At 40.5% G+C, this 20,230-nt stretch overlaps 1 protein-coding gene across 3 annotated transcripts in view; it reads left to right on the forward strand.

Annotated features, from left to right (window-relative positions):
- Positions 1-20,230, forward strand: part of AUTS2 (activator of transcription and developmental regulator AUTS2) — a 1,182,161-nt gene that overhangs the window by 851,113 nt on the left and 310,818 nt on the right. For all 3 annotated transcript variants that reach the window (XM_012764364.3, XM_012764362.3, XM_012764369.3), the window contains one exon: positions 15,653-15,682. In XM_012764364.3, coding sequence (XP_012619818.2) covers positions 15,653-15,682 — 30 coding nt within the window. The remainder of the gene's footprint in view (positions 1-15,652; positions 15,683-20,230) is intronic.

Raw genomic sequence — 20,230 nt, forward strand, 5'->3', positions numbered from 1 at the left:
TGATGGAATTTTAAAACAAATTATTATAGACATTTTTGCTCATCTTTCAGATGTATACATGTACGTGTGTGTGTGTGTGTATATATATATATATACACATACATATACACACACACACACACCTCTCTCTCTCTCTCTGAAAAAAAAGTTGAGCTAAATTGTATGGAAAATGTGAAGGCTCTTGATGCATGCTTCTTTTCTTCTGATCCATATGGCAAAATTAGTTTCCAGGTAGGAAATTAACATTCCTCTAGGAGTGTATGTCTGCCTTACCACAGCCTTGCCAACATTGCATGTCAGCATTTACATGTTTTTTCTAATTTGAGAGATGAAATATATCTCTTTTAAACAATGTGCATTTCTTTGATTACTAGTGAAGTGAAACTTTTTTTTTCATACGCTTATTAGCCATTTATATTTCCTTTTCCATGAATTGACCTCTTTGCTTGTCAAAGGAAGGATGAGTCTCCAAGGGCTAGGTAGAGAAAAGATGCTCCAGTGATAATTATCTCGGAGCCCTGGGGCAAGAAGTTGCAGGGGAGAGAATTAAAGGCCTCCTGGGACTATGACTTGGCTACCAAGCAGGCTTCTTCCTAAACCAGAGCGAAGCTTTCTACATAGTCTGCAATCAGTATTTGTTCTCTACCTTTTTATTTGTTCTGTTAAAAAATATTTTGAATTTTTGAGAGGCACTCTTCACAGTCCACTCAAGCCAGTGTTTATGATTCTTGCAGGGCAGACAACCAGCATGCCTGCTCAGTTTGGGTTTTTTGCTCTGAGAGTCCCATTGGTTTACAGTGAAGTTGCTGTAGATCTTGCCTGAGTCTTTTATGATCCCTGCCATCCAGCCAAGAGCTGTGACTGCTCTGTAACCTTCTTAGATTTAAATCTGTAGCTTGTGTTCTCCTCACAGTGTTACAGAGCAGCAGAGCCCATCCATACTGATGTCTTAATATCATTCTCTCCTTCTTAGATTTATAGGGTAAAATAAACCCTCTGCCATAGAAGTGCTTATTGATTACTGAAGTACATAATAAAGCCCCAGAATAAAGTAAGACCAAGTAATCGGTTCTATTCCTGGGGGATGACAATAAACCTGGCCGAGACAGCCTCTGAAGGTTGCCTTCTGCCTTGGAGCTAGGAGGCTCCTTTTTAATTAGTTGTCAAAACAGTAAGCAGTGAATGATAGAAACCAGACAAAAAGAGTACATACTGTATGATTTCATTTACATAAAGTTTTTAGAAAATGCAAACTAATCTCTGTGACAGAAAGCTTATTAGCGGTTGGGGGATAGGGTCTGGGTAGTATAGGGGGTACCTGAGGGAGGAATTAACCAAGAATCACAAGGAAACTTAGGGGGAGCGATGGATATGTTCACTGTCTTGATCGTGGAGATAGTTTCACAGGTATAGACATGTATTTAAAAAGGTATCAAAATGTACATGTTAAATAGTTTACTGATATCAATTATATCTCAGTAAAGCCACTAAAAATAGTAAGCAGTACACTGTGAAGAGATAATCCATGGCTCACTTTGTGCTAAAAAATTTTCTCTTTTCTTAGGAAGCTATATTTTGAGGAACGTTTAGGAGGAATTATGAGACTAAATTTCACCATCATATTTAGATAAATAGGGGTTTCAGAAACTAAATGATACCATCAAAAATAAAGCTAAAAGGCATAAAAAAGACAAGACAGCCCTTTCTCCATCCCTTTTTCTGTCCTATGTCTGAACCTTAAAGGTGACTTTTAACATAATTTTTTGGTAAAACAAAGAAAATGTTTAGAAAATAGCAATAGCATTAGTTCTTTTCTCCCCTCAGCCCACCCCTCTTGCCATCACATTTCTCCCACCCAGAAAAGAGCTCTACAGTGGAGAAATAAAAACTACTCCAAAATGTTAGCAGTCTAAAAGCGGACAGTCATTTTCAACACAAAGAGATGTTTGTTTTCCTTGCATTTTAACTCTTAATTTTTGACACAGTGGGGAACTCCAGCATGGCTGCCATTTAAAATGTTACAATGCCATGGTGCTCTGATTGCTTCTGTCACAGGGGTGTTGTGACTGAAGGCCAGGAGACAAAGCAAATGAGGCCAAAGACGGTGCCTGCTGCTGGAGTGCTGGTCCATTTCTCCGCATTTGAATTTGTCTTTTCTCTGGCTAACTGCTTTTCTGGCTTGACGAGGAGTCACTCAGGGAGAATGAAGCTGGAATTTGTACAACCTCTTTTCAGTACCCTTGATTTTAATCAGAAATACACAATTATTCTTTTCCTCCAAATAGAGAAACTCAATCCCCATTTTAAATTCAATTATTGTAATTGCAGCATTCAGAAAAATAGCACATTCATTTTCTAATAAGAGATTGTGGATACCAAATTACTGCATATAGTATGTCAAAACAGGAAACTTGAGACTGGCAGACCAGTGGGTGTTTTTATCTTGGCAATTTGTATTTTCTTGCAGATAATTTCTAGTAATCCTACCCTTCCTTGTTTATGATATAGGAGACTAACTAGGTTTCAGGCCATCCTAAAATAAAGACTGTTGGGTACAATTTAATTTAAAATCCCAGTTACGAATATGATGGATTATAACAAGGGCAATAGTGAAGGCAGATACTCAGTAACGAGAAGAAGAAAAAGGAATCAGCTTTGGGATCCTATGGAATTGGTAGTCCAGATGTCTTTGGATCTTCTCGAACCACCTTACATTGCCTCAAGTCATTTATTTTCCTTTAGCCCGGTTTTTTACTGTCTTGCATATGTTTTGAAAAAAAGAAAAAGAAAAAAAGTCTGGTTGTGAGAAGTTGATAATGTGGGTATTATGTCTTAGCAATACGAGAATACTGTTTTCCCTTTTCCTGCTTTATTTGGCTTGAACTGGGTCAAATGTAAAAAGAAAATTTTAGGATTTTAAGGTTTCTGACTTTTTTTTTAAAAGAGTAACCTTAAAATCTATCTGATTTCTCCAAGTGTATGGTATTATTAATATTTTCTTATGATGTACTTTCATCTCAAAACTATGTCCATGTCTTTCTCATAAACACATTCAGACACCTACCACTTTCCATCAACTACTGTACATTTCCTGATCTCAATTGAACATTTTCCTTCTCTTAGGTATTTTGCTATTTTAATTTATTAATTCATTCTTTAACATATATTTACTGAGTACCTACTAAGTGTAAGGTTCAGGTAGAGCAGGATATGAGCAAACTCTGAGATATATTCAGAGAAACTGACCAACAGTGTTGGAGGTACTAGAAACCAACAGCTACAATACAGCCAGAAAAGGCCGAGCACTGAAAAGCTTTTATATGGAAGAGGAAACAGACATTCTCATGTGTCCCAAAAGGGAAAGAGTAGTCTATTGAACTCTTAAGTGCCTACTAAATACCAGTCACTTTAGTTATATTTCCTCAACTGATCCCTATTTTTGCAGTTACATCTGGGAAGTTTTATTTCTTTGTAAGGTTACTATGTTAGCTGATTTTGCTAGATCAATCCTTCAATCAGCCTTGTATATAAATAATTTCCATGTGAAAGGCTATCTAAGTATCTACTAATTATGATTGGTCAGAATCTCTGGACAAATTCAGTTTTTTTTTTTTTTTTTATGACAGGATCTTGTCTGTCACTCAGACTAGAGTGGCAGTGGTGTCACCATAGCTCACTGCAGCCTCAAACTCCTAGGCTCAAGTGAGCCTCCTGCCTCAGCCTCCAGAGACAGTCGAACTACAGGCACATGCCACGACACCCAGCTAATTTTTTAATTTTTTTGTACAGTCAGGGCCTCACTATGTTGCTTTGACTGGTCTCAAATTCCTGGGCCCAAATGATCCTCCCACCTCGGCCCCCAAAGTGCTGGAATTACAGGCATGAGCCACCAACCCCGGCTAGTGTTTTTGTTATTTGTTCTGTCTGTTTACTTATTTTTCTAATTCAGATTTGAGTGAACATCTTAATAATGTCAAAGCCCATAAGTCATTACTGCATTATGCATAACTTACAAGTTTAGACTCCAGATCTTCTATCTATACATTTTACTTTAGTCCCTATACACAGGTTATTGACTATTTGAAGAATAAATTCAGACTATATACACTCCCAAAAATGTGCATCAGGAACCTAAAGGAATGCTCAAAAATTGAATTCTAAAGTATCTTGCCTTGTTGGTATTTTATCAATGAAATAAAATCATTAGTTAGGAAGATTCCTGTTCTCTTCTTTGAAAGGAAATGATTGTTCCTATTTTTGTTTGTTTGGGTTGTTGTTTCTGATTTTATTTTTGTTGTTTGTTAAACAGGGTCTCACTGTCAGTGGCATGATCATAGCTCACTGCAGTCTTGAAGTCCAGGGCTCAAGCAATCCCATTAACTCAGCCTCCTGAATAGCTAGCACTGCAGGCATGTGCCACCACACTTGGCTAATTTTTACATTTTTTTTGTGGAGACTGAATCTTGCAGTGTTGGTCTCAAACTCCTGGCCTCAAGCTATCCTCTTGCCTTGGCCTCCCAACCTGCCAGGATTACAGATGTGAGCCACCACACCCAGCCTGTTTCTGTTTTTGTGTAGCATAGTATCAAGTCTTCAAATACCTCCCAAGCAGAAATCCTTGCAGAATATGATTTCCCCTCTGGCTATGATATGGTACAAAACTTCAATCCAACACTTAAATAACTATTAAGTTACTAAATCGCTGTGTATGATATAACATATCTTTCATGGAAAGACTTGGAAAAAAATAAAACTATTGGTATTTTTTTCTGGCTGCTTTCACATGCTTGAACTCATTTATTTCTGACAAAAATCCTGTGGAGTGGTTATCCCCATTTACAGGTTTAAAACAGCCTCCAAGATTTCAAATAACTTTCCCAAGATTGCATGTTTATTAAGTGGAGGGGTCAGAATTTGAATTTCAACCTCTGTCAGCCTCAGACTGAGTGAGCACTTGCTGTGCATCTGGTGCTGTGCTAGGTCCCTCCTCTTAAGGGAGAGCTGTCCTCTGTGGAGCAGAAATAAGGCCTACCCGGCTGCATTTGATGCGGAAAATGTCGGGTGCCGGGTTGCAGCCAATTGCCGCCTCCCTGTAGTTCCGCATCTCTGGGGGCCAGTGCTGTGCGAGGCCAGTTAGAGGCACACTGCTAGGGCCCGCCCCGGCTCACAGCCTACCTGGACGCCCGCATGCCCCCGGACCCCACCTGCTGGAATGCCCCAGGCCCACATGCAGGCCTGTTTCCGGCCACGCTGCTTGTGTGATCCTGATTGGGTAACTTTTGAATCCGACTGTTTTTGGTTGGATGTTAAAGCTTGTTGTTGATTGGATGTTAAAGCTTGTTGCTGATTGGATGTTAAAGCTTGTAGTTGATTGGACGCTTCTTGAGCCCTACCAAGGGTATAAAAGCAGGGGCAGCTGGGCAGGAAGGGGAGTACATCGGGAGAACATTGAGGGAACATTGGAAGACATGAAGAGAGCTGTAACACTAGGTGTGCTGAGCCTGCTGTAGAAGAATAAAGGCTGTTCTCCGACTCTTCGTGTGCCGCTCGGTTCTTTCCCTGGTCAAATGAATAAGAGCTGCAACAAGAGCTGTAACGCTAGCTGTACACACTGCCGCAACACATTCACTGCTGCTAATAGTCATCACAGTCTCTTTGCAGTCTCAGCTTGCCGTTACTCTCCACCAAGCAATCAAGAAAATATTTTTTCAGGTAGTTTCTTTGTAGAGTGCGTGAGAGTGAGTTGGTATGTTATACTGGCTAAGAACATGAACTTTGGAGGACAGAACTGAGTTCAAGTACCATGTCTGCCATTGGAAGCCTTAACTTCTCATCTCTAAAATGGAGGGCTTTTCCTTTCCAGGGCGATTGTTGGGATTCCTTTTTAATTGTTGCCAGCTGCTGACTGGCACTTCTAGGGGAAAAAAAAAACACTCTGATCATTCCTGTGGAGGATCCCTACCCTAAAAAGGCCATGTTACAGAGGCGTAAAATGCACTTGAGGAACCAGGCTTTTCCTGAGATGGACATTGTCCCTTTGGCAGGGAATTCAATCATGTAGGTGCCACTTAGCATAGAAAGCAGGAGCTATATTCAATACTTCACAACCTTACTGGCTGGCAGGAGGAATGGTTTTCAGCAGCCTCATTACCTGGGGAAAAAGAACTCAGAGTTACAGGCACTTTAAGAAAGATGCTTTTACTTTGAGTGTTGGAGAAAATAGAACAATTACCTATTGAAGGCAAAGTGGATGAAAAAACACCTCTGTTCATACTACTCTGATCATTTAATCTATTCAAATTCATTCTGTGTTCCTGAAGGTGATTCAAGCCAGACTGTTCTGCTGGCTGCACCATTCCTTCCCTAGGCTAGGACACAGGGTGATCGCCTGAGATTCCCACCTAAACACAGCATTTCCTACTCTAAGAGGAGACTCCTCAAAGGGCAGTCACAGATATGTGGAAGGAGAGGAAGGAGGGTGGAGGAAGAATACATAAATCATCAAATCATTATTGAGCATCCTTGAGGGCCCTCAAGACTGAACTGGGCCCTGTGATGATTCCAAGGGCAGCCAGACTGTCTCTTTGAGGAGCTCACCACCTGCCTGGGAAGCAAGACTTGTATGTATGAAATCAGTGAAGGATTCTATTCTATCTAAACTAGAGCCAGGTAGGTTTCCAGCTCCCGGCTCACACACTTAAATACATAAGATAGTCTTTGTTGAAGAATGAATGAATGAATGATTTCTAACATCTGTTGAGTGCTTCCTATGTGGCAAGCACTGTTCTAAAATATTTTTATGTTTATTATACATGTACATATATATCTTATTGTATATATTTATTAACTCAATTATGCTCTTGACAACACTATGTGGTAGGTACCGTCAGAAGCTCTGTTTGACAGATGGTGAAACTGAGGCATAGAGAGATTAAGTTACTTGCCACTGGTCTCACAGACCATATGCCGGAGAGTCAGGATTTGAACTCAGGCAGGCTGGCTCCACAGTTATATATGAAGCAGAATAATATGGTCTTTTCAAGAGTTTGTTGGTATTTTGGTTCAGACTGAGCGCTACTGTTACCTGCTCTTCCGGCTTTGGCTTCCTGAGTCTTAGGCACCCTCCCCCTTTCTACACTGAGAGACCAGCTTGAACCAACCCTCTGTGATTTCACCCCACCTCTCGCCTGGCCCTGCCAGGCCTCTCATTTGTAGTTTCTCTTACCGAGCACATTTCTAAACGAGGACGGTTGCTCTGCTTTAAGGACATACAAATGGCTTGCCCTCACCTGTCAAGCATGATCCTTGTATTTTACCAGGCCCATTATGAACGCAATCTTTCTGTCGAAAATTTGCATACCTCCTTTCTTGAAAAGTAATGACAGCAATTTCTTTCCCTCTGCTCACTTTCTGAGTGTCTCATTTAACGGCACCTGTGAAACCGACAGGCACAGAGATGAGAAGTGAAAGAGAGCAGTTGATTAAATCATCATCAAGTCGGGCCTCAGAAAGTCAATTCTGCTTGCCGTCTGCAATGATATCCTTTTATCTTAAAGTAATGAGCTATGGCACTTTTGCATCGGGTAATGCGATAAGTTCTATTAGCATGTTCCATTTGCCTCACAAGCAAGGGCAAGTCATTTTAGCTAGCTCATATCACTGCAATCAAAGCAATTGGCTTCCCAGGCAGAGAAGAAAGGGAAAAGGCTCAGGGTGATTTCTATGGATCACAACACAGCGGAAAAAATAGACTCTTGTATTATTTTAACCCGTAGCAGACTTTTCCTTTTTACTCATCAGCAAATTTGGGTTTTATTAGCTTACACAAGGCTCCAAAAGGGAACCAAGCTTTAGTTGAAGCAAACCTGGGGGCTCAGGCCCCACCCCAAACAACTATGATATAGTAAGGGGAAATTGCAGCATTACAAGGAGTCACAAATAGAACACTGCTGAGGAACAGGCGAGAATGTCTCCCTGATAATAACACTGTGGCTTCATGATAAACTCTTGCTTCCCACTGTCTTCAAAGTCATTTGTAATAGGTCCCCAGGCAGGTACGGATTAATGCTATTGATGACTTAGAATCAGTAAATCAATGACAAAGAGGAAAAGGATCTGTTGCTTAAGCTTAAAAGAGATCATTTACAAATCACCAGGCCCTAGACTGTCAGTTTTACCTTTGGACAAGAAACTCATTTTTTTTCTGAGTTTGGCAACCACTGAGGCTTGTGGGTTTTAAGTAAATTTCATCTTTGGGGTTTATGTATGTTTATATTTGGCAAAACGTGACTTCCGTTCTCCTGAGCAAAAAAAAAAAAAAAAGCTGAGCTCTCACAAGATTTGTGAAATATCCACTTCTCCCTTGACTTCTAAAAACCCAACAATATTTTAATGATCTAAGTGGAAATTTACAGCACGCATATTGTTTTATGATATATACCTGGATTTCAAAGTGACGAAAAGGAAAAAAAATACTGAAAATTAATTAATTTGTGAGCTTTAAAACTTCATGTTTGGACAACTTGATTTCTGTAAGTATATTTGCACTTCTAATGAGTGGTAAAAATGAACCTAGCACGGAGTAGGCACTTTAACATGATTGATAGACTGAAATATGTGATCATCTGAGAGCTGCTGGAGGCAAAACAAAAAGTGTTCCCTTAGCCCCCTCAGATCACGTTGGTTATTTGTGTTCTGGCCAACTCAAACTGAGAATTTGCAAAAATGCCAGATTCTGAGAACTCACCATGCAGGAATACTGGGTTATCAATATAGAATTCCAGAGGCTTTTGAAAGCTTATTCTCTGTTGTATCTCCTGAATAACTGAAGATTGGTGGGCCTCGTAGTATTTTCAAATGGGCTCATGTGATTGTCAGAAGCTTTATTCTTTTGAACTATTATTTAGAACACAAATCTTTTAATTAGGCTTTCATTTTATCTGAGCTATTTTATTTGCCCAGGCATAGTTATTGTTGAGATAGAAAGGAGAGCCAGTGGCATCATTTTACAGTCAGTAAGACTACCTCAAAACATTTTCAGAATTAAAATGTTCTTTTCATTTCTAGGGCCCCAATAGCTTTAAATTTCACTTAAAGTCCAAAACCAGTATGAGGACAATGTAAGCAATGTGAAATGAGGGCTTTGTGGATTGATAAGAAACAGACACCACCAGATTTGCCATATGTGGCACAAAATGGCTGCCTGTTTTTGCATGTGCAAGGGATTAGGCAGATGGGAAGGGGATGTTGGACTTGTTTTAGTCACCATGCTGCTACTTCTTTAAATAAGAAAATAAGTGACATGTTTTCTGCAGGTGGCTTCTTCTGAAATTGCTTTTAGGTAAGGGATGTTTTTACAGTCTTAGATAAACCTCCTGCCCCAAAGGGGAATCGATTTGTTTTGTTGCTGGCAAAGTTAAATTGTACTTGATGTTAGATTCTGTAGTTTACAAGTTGGGGTTCTCCCTCATTTTCCTCTCATTTCCTGTAGGCAGAAGGAAGAATAAAATAACTTTGTTCAGCAATGGCGTTCAGCCCTGACATCTTTGGTGGCAATGATAAATGGATTTGAGATACGAAATAACTGTTCCAGCAAGGTCCATTGAGCAGAATAGAGAGCAGTGCCCTCCTCAATGTCATTGTATGTGATATATTCAATGATTGCCACTTTCTGCTTAAGAATGCATTCCATCACGAGGTACCTAGAATTCTATCTTGTTCTACATCCTGAATGAGGCAGAGCGGTGTCATAGACCTTGACTTATTTCAATTTGAACCAGAGTCTTAAAACATAGATGTTGAGATTCCTAAATGAAAATAAGAAATGTTTGCTTTTGAGAAAGTATAATAAAATCACAATCACATCTTTTCTGGGCCTTTTAATGGAAGAAATTTTCTTCTAGACCCCAACCCTAGGCTCTGCTGATAATTTTAATCCTGCCCAGTGTGTTCACACATACATCCCCATTGTACTAAGCAGTTAAATTAGTGTTTCCTGTACTTTGTCTTTGGAATCACATGTCTTTTACGTCATAGTTTGCTTATGCTACATAGAATTAACCACAGTTTGAACAATTCTCAAGAATGAGATTGACTTATTAATATCATTGCCACCTACTATATCCGAAGGCATGTGGGTACAAAGATGAGCAAGGCTCTGTCTTTAACTTGTATGGAGCTCACTGTCTAGTAGGGAAGACTATTGTGGCAAACAACTGAAATACAGTTTGATAGGGGATGGAGACAGAAGCAATTAATTCTTTCTACACGGGTATTGAAAGATTCAAAGAGGGAACTATTTTGAAGGTGAACAGCAGGCTTTTAGTTAGAAACTTAAAGAAATAGAATTCCCACCAGAGGGAATTGTTAAGTGCAGAGATGGTAAGACCTGAGGGTATGACTGAGTGTGGCTGGGTGTGGCTGGAGCAAGGGATGTGTCAGGGTAGTGCTACTAAAAATGTGGACACAGACCAGGCCAGTCCATGAGCTGTTTGTAACTAACCTGCTGAAATTAGTATGGTAATTGGGAGTAAGCTTTGGGAAACTTTTAGAGCAATTCAGTAGCATAATTTTATATCTCATAAATCTAATAATTAAATATTTTATATGTCTTTGTTTTTCTTTTTCTAGACATTCATTTTTTATTATATTTTACAAAAGTATTGGTCTACAACTTATTGAAAGTTAAAGAAAACAAAACAAAAACAAATGGCGCTTCATCACAGAAAGCTTAGGGGCATCGTGTTGAGGGAGTGGTTGGAAGTTGGAGGTGGGGTTGTGGTTGGAAACAGAATGTGAAGAGGCTTCTATGGTCTTGGGAAGCATCATCATCCAATAGAAATTAGGAAATCCACTATGGTTAATAAGGACTTGGATTAGAAAAGGGAGAGTGAGCAAAGATGAGTCCAGAATAGATGGATTCTTGAGTATGAGGTATTCATAGCAAGCACATCAAGAAGGGGTACATGGCAAACAGAAACATAATAATGATAAACATTTAACATCTGTGTATAGTCTGTACCATGCATTGTCTAAGCTGTTTACATGTATGAACTCATTTTATTCTCATCTTCTTATTAGAAAAAGCTATTATTAGCCACATTTTACTGGTAAGTAAACTGAGGCACAGAGAGTATAAATAACTTTTCCAAAGTTACATGGCTGGCAAATGTGGGCATGGAGGTTTTTTAGTCTCAGTGTATACATGGTAGAGGGAACCAAGGGGCTCTTTAAGGACTCCCCTGGAAAACACATAGCAACAATAGAACTACCAATGTAACTCTGGGGAGACAGTGACATTAAAGAATATGCATAAAAGGAAGGGCCATGAACAGATACTGGGAAAGAGCAATATTGGTGAATGTGTGCAAAGGGAAAAATTCCAGGATGCTCAACTGAAACAATCTATTTAATAAATACTTAGCACTAGGGAATTTTTAAAATTAGATTATGCTACAGTCCATGCAATGGATTGCAGTGCAGCCATTTTTTAAGTGATGTTATAGGAAAATTTTCCTGATTAAACTAAAATATTTGACATGTTATATGAAAAGAAAAGCAAGTTACAAAATGCTAAGAATTCATTTTTATTAAAATGTATGTGTGAAGGATGAGGAGGAATGTATATATTTCCTTAAAAGATAAGACTGGAAAAAATTGTACAAATGTGTTAACCAGTGTTTCCTTATGGATTGTTGACTTACAGATGATTTTTTAAATGATCCAATAAATCTGTATTTTTAGAAGGGGAAATATAGGATGGGTGGGTTGGTCGTTTAAGGAGTAGGACTTATCTGAGAAAGGAAAATGGTGTCTCCACCAGTTCACTTTTAATTTATGAAAGTAGAAGTGAGAGAAGGTGAAGGTGAAGTTGAATGATAGCTATGTGGGGATGGTTAGAGGGGCCAGGTGAGAAACTAGTCCCTTTCTAGCTCTGCATTCGAGGCCTGTTTCTTAGTATGCACATTTCCTCTTTTCCTCTTTTTGTCTGTGGTGGTTTAGGTCATGTCTTTGTCTGAAGGCTGGGGGACCAAGAATTTTTACCTGTCAGTGCTGTAAGGGCTACTTGTTCATTTTCATTTCTTTTAAAATGGAGGAAAATATTTTCAACTTTTCACAAAGGGCTTTGAAATCTTGTCATGAAGAGCACTCTGTCACCTCAAGCTGGTAGTTAGTGTGCAACCTGTTTGCTAATAAACCAAAGCAGGGCCCCAATGTCAAAATGCTTAAAATGGTCAAATCAGCAGGGATCCTGTTTCTGCATTTGACATGCCTTTTCCATTTCTCAGCTTCATGCAGAACATAAACCTGAATCAAGAGGTGGTTCAGTGTGAACTCTTATAAATTGGAGTGGGTATCTAGGGATTGTGGAGAGACACTTCTTCTTTTAACCTTTGAAGACCAAGAATCATTTGGTCAAAAATCCACAACATATTGAACTTAGGGTGTGAAAGCTGTATAGTGTATATTAAATGTGAATTTGAGACCATGAATTCTACCCACACTGACTCTATAAAACAGCCTCCCTTTTTCATAAAGCAGGCCCATAAACCGCTGCCAGTGAAGCAGAAAGACTCCTTAGGACTGTGGCTCGCTTTCCGTCTGGGGTTGTCAACAAACCCCCTTTATGAGTGGAATAGACCTCTTGTATGTGTCGAGCTTCTGGCTTTTTACAGAGTGTGTTAGGAGCCAGGCTAGGCAAACGTTAGACGCTGTTTGCTGAGTGCATTTATTGCCTTTGCATAATTTATGAGCTGGAGGGGTTGACCATCATTCGTCTCTGCCAGGGGCTGGCACTCGAGGCTCCAGAGAGTGGAGCTGTAAATTGGATGGTGCGCTCCTGCTGAGCTCACGGCAAAGTCCTCGGGTCAGTATGGGAATTTAATACCAGAAATGGAACTGTTTTCTCAGCACACCATGTGGGCCCCAGTGCAGCAGAGACTGTTTTGGCAGACTCTGCGACTGGCCTTGTCGAGGAGCTGTCACTCACCCGGCATGTTATGTGGGGAGCCTGAGCATTTTTAATCGGCTTGGCATCCGTGCTGCTTCCATAATGGATACCAGTAGGTCTCAGTTCTTCACCATATGCTTAACTCTGGAGACAAGGTGCTTCTGGGTATATCAGTAATTACTTGATGCAGAATTAAGTGGACCTTGAAATTAGAACTGGACTGTTGGAAAGCAGGAAGCTTAACACTTTGATAGAAATAACCATTCCTAGGGACATACTGCTGTTTGGATGGGGGTGCACAGTGGTGGTTCTTCCCAACTTCCCCACTCACTCTCCCCCATACATACCAGATCCTTGGGGGTCTGGGCAAATGCTATGCCACAGCCTTCAGCTGTCATTGATTACCTCACAAGGAGAGCTGTGAACATCTGGGAAATGAGCCTGCCTGGCAAAATGCTCTTCTGTCTTCCACACTCCTCCTGAATCATGCATTGTCACTCTTGAAAATGTGCCCGGACCTTAGGAGCTTCAAGGAGAGCTTAATTAAAGGCAATGGAGAGATTGCAAAATCAGGAGAACACTGTTGTTCCTCATCCATCTGTTGTTGTTCTAGGCCTGCAAAGTCTTTATCTCACCCATTTTCTTTCTCAACTCATCTGATTTATTATAATAGAGAAATCATTCATGAGGCAAAATAATGTAAATTTAGATAATCTGAGGTCAGAAGCTTAGTTGAAAACAATGTAGTTGTACTTGTTTAAATCACTGTCACTAAATATCTGATAACCCTATGGCACTGAGTAGCCAATGGAAGAAGTAGAAAATGTAAAAATCCTCTAGTGTGTAAGATTGTGATATAAGTTTTTAAATGTTCATGGTACAGAATGCTGAGTCTGAAAAGAGGAAGTAGTCCCTAAATTGTATCTTATGATAGCAAGATATCCATTTGGATGGGCCTTTTGTTACTTTCCATTGAACATGCTCTAATAGTACATTGGCTCAATTATGTCAGACTTTTCTTCCCTTGGTCCCACCATCTTGTTTTTGTACTTAGCCTTTTTGTCTAAAAATGATAGCAAAGATGACTGCTACAGATCCAGACATCATGTCTTTATATAATCATGTTCAAAGGCGAGAGGCAGGTGGTTCCTGCTTTTCTCTTTTTACCCAAGAGATTTTTTTTTTCTAAAACCCTCAGGAGATTTCAAAATTTTATTCACCAAAGATGGGTCTTATGACCACCCTTAATGGCAAGAAAAATTGAGAAAGAAAATGTCTGGCTTTTTTAACCTCAGAGTGTCAGGAGGAGGTACAGACTAGGAAGAAGGAAGCTGTAAATGGCTATGGATATCTAGCCAGCAATGACTGTTCTACATGCAAATTTATTTCCTGTTTCTGTTTGTAGTTACATCAACTCCCATGTCCAGGTGGCCATACTAAAAAACCTTGGCATCATCCTAGTCTCATCCCTGTTACTTACTTCCCATATCTGTGTGTTGTCAAGTCCTATGGTTCTACCTCAGAATTGCTACGCCATCTGTTTCTCCCTTTCCCAAACCATGGCACCACCCTGTTTAGACAATGTAATAGTTGCCAAACTGCTTTTCCTGTGACCCGTTTCTTCCCCATTGTGCACACTCCATGGAAAGAGTCATCTTAATGGAAACATCTCTGATCATGTCACACCCCTGCTCAGTGTTTGAGTTCAAGCTTCTTGTCTAACACTAAACTAAAGGCTATGTTAGGACCAGTCCTACAACTTGGTTGAATTTCTTTATAGCTTAACAGTGCCTTGTCGAGGGCTGTTGAGTGAATGAATGGATGTGTTTATCTGCTGAGCAATTACTCTAACAAAACACATCCCCTATTTTTAATCAAATATTCATTAACAAAATATTCTCAATTATTTTTAATTATTTTTTTCATGTCTAATGAGGAATTTAAAGCTTTAGGTTAATTATTAATTATCATTCTCTAGTCCCAAACCCAGCTCAACAGTTGGAATTTGGTATCTGTTAGATACAGCGTCAAGTCTATGGCACTAAAATATTTTTTTTTTGCTCATACCGTTGATTGATTCATTATTCTGACCTTTTGTCTTTGGCATGTTTTTTGTAGGGAATGTTTCTTCCATTTTCAGGGCCTCTAAACTGTGGAAAAGGCAGCCATCACAAGTGGTGAGCCTTGCCCATTATGTTCTGTTTCCTTCAAAGTACAAATGAGAGAATACATGCCCAGAGGTTTACCTGTTTTCCTTTAGAAAATCCCCAGGAGAGATAGAGTCATTTATGTGAAGTAAAGGTAGAATTTCTTCATTAAGAATTGATTTTGCTCTGAATTCCATTAAATGATCTTGATTCACCTTAATCTCATGACAGGTTGATTCCTAGAGGGGAATCCCTTCTACTGTATGGTGGGGTACTCAGTGGTGTGATTGGGCACCTTGTCCGACTGACTCCAGGAAGAGCCACAGAATACAGGCATCAGACGAGATCAACATAACAACCTTTTGCATCTGAACAGCATTTTGCTTCTGATTCTGTTTACTAGTAATTTGAGCTAAAGAAATTCTCTCTTTCTAGCTTAGACAACATTTCTTATTTCTTTTATCTGTTTTGCCCTTTTGAGCAGGGGGAAGAGTGGGTATCAAAAACAAAAACATAATCCTTGTACTAACCCTTATTCTCTTGTCTTCATTTTCAGTGTGACAGTGACAGTGACCAGGAAGAGAAGGTAAGACCCCCTCCCCCATCATGGGCACAGCACATAAGACACTATGAACACCGTAGTCCTCCTATACACAGCTGCAAGGTGGAATGCCAGCTTCATGTTGACAGTACCTTTTCTCTTCTGGAAAAATGGGCATTATTCACACAGTGACATTTCCTATGTTAAAATATAATATATTTAGTTTTTGAGATATTCTTTTTTTTTGAAACGAGTCCTTTAATATTGAATATATATGGCACTGAGTTTTCACTTTATGGAATATGGACTCATAGATGCAAAAAACATTTTAAAAGAAGAAATTATTTTAATAGCCATATAATTTTTTTAATCCATGATGAGAACATTAAACTTGCTAGTATGTATTTATAAAGTCATTTTTGCATTAATTTTACTGACCCATAAGTTCCTTCCTGCTTTTCTGTACATATTGGCCTTCTTAATAGAAGTCTTAATGAACATGGCTAGGAATCTCATCATGGGTAGGGATGGGCAGCGAAGCACAGATGGGAACTTCTCTCTTCTTATCCGGATGGATTCGCAGGTAGGAGGACAGTTCTTCCTGCAGGTACATACTCTGTTTTGATGCTGATGGCCACCAGCCTCTGCGTATCCAATTCAACATGGATCAAGAAAAGGAGCTCAGTTTCAGAGCTTCCAAAAGATTGGATCACAACCTGGTAAACTGGACTTTCTGCTGCTTAAAGCAACGAAAGCAAAGGAATGGTTTGTTTGGTCTTCCTTTTTTTTTTTTTTGTTTTTGTTTTAGCTCTCCCAATCCCCAACCAAATGTCTTCCCATTTTTACTGCTGCTTTGTGTATTTCAAAAAGCATTACTTGAATACCATGGTTTCTGTATTGCTTGGCACTGAAAGGATGGATTAGACCTCCCTCCCCCATTTCTGGATCTGTCCTGGGCCCTCTTCTTTGACTTTCACCTCCTACGTGCTTGCGGATTTTATTCAGAATCCTGTGGTTAGTGTTTAGTGGGATATTTCCAACAAGACCAGAATTTTTCCCTTCTTCTTTGCTGCCAGCCTCCAAGAGAGATCTAAAGGCTCTTGTTCTGTACTGTCGTTAATTTGAATTCAGCATATGTAGCCTGTTATAAAATGCGAGACATCATCATTTGAGCAGGTCAAGCATATTCAGATGAAGACAAATGGTGCTTATTTGATTTCCTTAAAATCAGGAAATGAAAAAAGTGCTCTCTGGAGAAATCATGTTCTGCCTGACTTGGATGATAGACCAATGCATGTCCCCCAGATAAGAACAGGCTCTCGCCTTGAGGTTTTTATCTCTGAAGGACGGCCAGGACTGTCAGCTTGCTGACATGTGCATTATCCATGTCATTTTAAACAAAGTGACCTATGGAAGGGTGCGCTGTGCTGTGACATGGTAATGGGCTGTTGGATGACAGCGAAAGTACACACTGGAAAGGGGGCTGTGGATTATTCTTTTGTTTAACTGACAAGTAGGAGCTTCCTTCCTCCAGCCCCCAGGACTCTTAGCTCCTTGGCAGTTGGACCCCTGGTGTCTCAGGCAGCCAGTGTGTAGTGGGTGCCAGGGACTTGTGCATGGCAGTAATGGTTCAGTGTTCAAGGTGTGGTCACTGGCTACCCAAGCCCCCCAGGCCACATTCCCACATGGCAGTCAACAGCTCATTTGGTGTCACTGGTACCCATGGAGGGACTGGTACCTTCTGGGCATTCCAGGAAATCTGTAGGCAATGGTTGATCTCACTTTCTAGGTCTGTGCTACTTCTCTAAGAGGATGAGCTTTATTCAGGGTTTCACAACTGAGCAGACATATTTTCTTTAAAAGGAATTGTGAACTCCAGAACCATCACCAGTCTTCAGCAGTGCTAAAAGGTAGTAAGGATGCCCAGCTTTGCATTCCTTGTAAGCAGCTTAATCAGTGGTCTCAACCTGGGATAGTCACCAATATCACTTGGGAAGCTGTGACAAATCCCAATGCCTGTGCCTCATCCCAGGTCAGTTACCTCTGGCTGGGACTGACCCACACCACTAGTCTAGATGATCACCTAACTGGTGATTTCTAGAAGTAAGCCACCTGTGGTTGTCAGAGGGATCTGGGGGCCAAGGTGCTCCCTGCATACTGACAGCACCCCAACTAGTCCTTTTCCACAACCTGAATTCTCAAGTCATTGTTGCCTAGGTTTCCATTTCCAAGTTCAAGAAGCAGCAAAGATGAATGTTGGGAAGGTAGCCCACATCCACCACTCTGAGTTTGGGTTGATTTCAAAACAGTAAAAGAGATACGTAGATGTTTATAGGCAAGTGCAAGAGGATGGCCATGGCAGGAAGGACAGGAACATTAGAAGTGCTCCTCTGATGCACAGCACACTTCTTGCTTTGGCCCTCCTTGTCACTCTTCCTTTTGACTGTGGCAGTCCTGCAGGTCTTCTTCCTAAGCTTCACCACAACCAGCACTCACATCATCTGTCCCTGCCCTGCCACAGACCATTTCTCCAGTGGTTCCTGGCAGGAGCAGTCAAGACTCTGTAATTGCCATCGTGCCTTCTTGGCCCTGTTGTATGTAGTTAGGACTGTCAGGCTTCCCCTTTCCGACTGAGATTGTCTGGTGTTTATCACCGTCTTCAACACCATCCTCCCAGACTTGTGCTCTGTCGGAGCCTGGCCCCCGTCAGCCTCGTCTGCACTAGAACCTCTTGCCTGTGCTCCCCTTGGAGCCCCAGAGCTAACCAGGGCTGCTTTCATGTGCTGCTTGGAGGATTCGCATTCAAATCTGAATTGCTAATGGTAGAAAAGATGCCACTCAGTGTCCTGGGAACCCTTCAGCAAGCCCCACCAGGGATGCTGTTGGAGGCAAAAGTGAGACTTGTAGGGAACCCGCTGGGATTACTCTCCGGAAGACCTGTCATTCTCTTGCTCCATAGGGATCTGCAGAACCGGCGATCTAAAATTAGGGTACTGTATTTCACACAGCTGACTGCATTAAGATAAACTCTGCTTTCCTCTGATATGAAGCTGTAATTTATAAAATGATACCCTTACTAATTAGTGTGGAAGTGACTAGGAAAGGGGCTAAAAATGCAACACTTTCCCTAAATGCAGGAGACACACTTGTATGTGGAAAGGCTTTGATGAGACACTGAGCAAAGCCTCTTCCTTAGCCTCCCCTCCCAGCCATGTGAATACATTTCACAGCAATGTCAGAGAACCTAGAGGACTTTTGTGAAGAGTAAAAATTGGGTGGGGAATTAGAGAAGGCTGTGAACACTCTTTATCTTAGATGTGGGATTGTTCTTCATTGTAGTTAGAGCAAAGAAAAGAGCTAGCACTTGGCACCTTAATCACCCAAATTAAGCAATTATTCCAATCCCCCACTTGAAATGAATTGGTATCATGAGAACAAAGAAATAACATGCATATTTCCACATATTTGGCCTATATTTTCTTTTGTTTCCTCTCTTTCGCTACCACTGGCAGGAGCTGATTATGCTAAGAAGTACCCCCTATTTGGTTATGAAGTTAATGTGGAGATTAAAAGTAATTCTCTCTCCTACCCACTTCCTTTTTTGTGTGTGTTCCATGTGCCAGAGCTGATTGGAAGGCATACTGCCCAGTGGTCAAGCATTTAGGCCTCAGTCTGATGGCCTGGCTTATTTTTGACTCTGTCCCTTGCTATTTTGTTGCTGTGGACAAGCCTTGGTTTTCTCATCTATCAAATGGGGATGAAAACAGCTCTACCTATTGTCTTATAACAGCAGAATAAAGACATTTGGCATGGTGCCAGGTCTATAGTAAGTGCTCGATAAACAGTTTTTGTTAGTTTTACTTGAGGCAAAATGAGAGAATCACTTGAGAAAAGAGGAAGACTCGGCTCTGCTAGGGAACCTGCCTGAAGGTTTGGGGTTCAGCCTGTATTCCAAGGGCACTTCTTCCCGATACATGCTGAATGGAGTGTTGTTAAATTTTGAAGGGTCCTGAACAATGTTTTTCAACCCCTATCCAAACGTCAGGGCTTCTCCTGGCATAACCTGGAGCCAAGAGCAAGTGTGCTGTCCTGGAAGGATCAAATGGTGATGAGGGGATTATGTAGTCCTTGTCCCTGCAGCAGCTGTTTCCAGGTGGCAAAACTATCAGTTCTCGGATATCCATCACAGGAGAGAGGTTCCAATTCAGTATGTCCAGGATGAGGCCTGAGCATCTGTATTGTTTAAAAAGCTTCCTAGGTAATATTGGTACACAATTGGTTTTGAAAACCACTGCTTTATACCAAATGTCAAAAAGAAACATTTTCTTTCCCCATGTTTAATGATCTTTAAATGTTTGCTGCTTAGAAGAAAGACTTGAAAGCTCTGTAGAGATGTTACATGTGTGTGCATGTTGTCTGTAGATATATGGTATAAACATACATGCAGTACCCACTTACACAATCTCATAGAAATGAACCTTTCTCCTTTTTCAAATAAAGGTTTTTTTTCTTTTTTTTTTATTTCGGCATATTATGGGGATACAGATTTTAAGGTTTCAATAAATGCCCATTCCCCCCCCCAAATAAAGCTTT

This window comes from Microcebus murinus, chromosome 19 (genome assembly GCF_040939455.1).
Source record: "Microcebus murinus isolate Inina chromosome 19, M.murinus_Inina_mat1.0, whole genome shotgun sequence".
NCBI lineage: Eukaryota > Metazoa > Chordata > Mammalia > Primates > Cheirogaleidae > Microcebus > Microcebus murinus.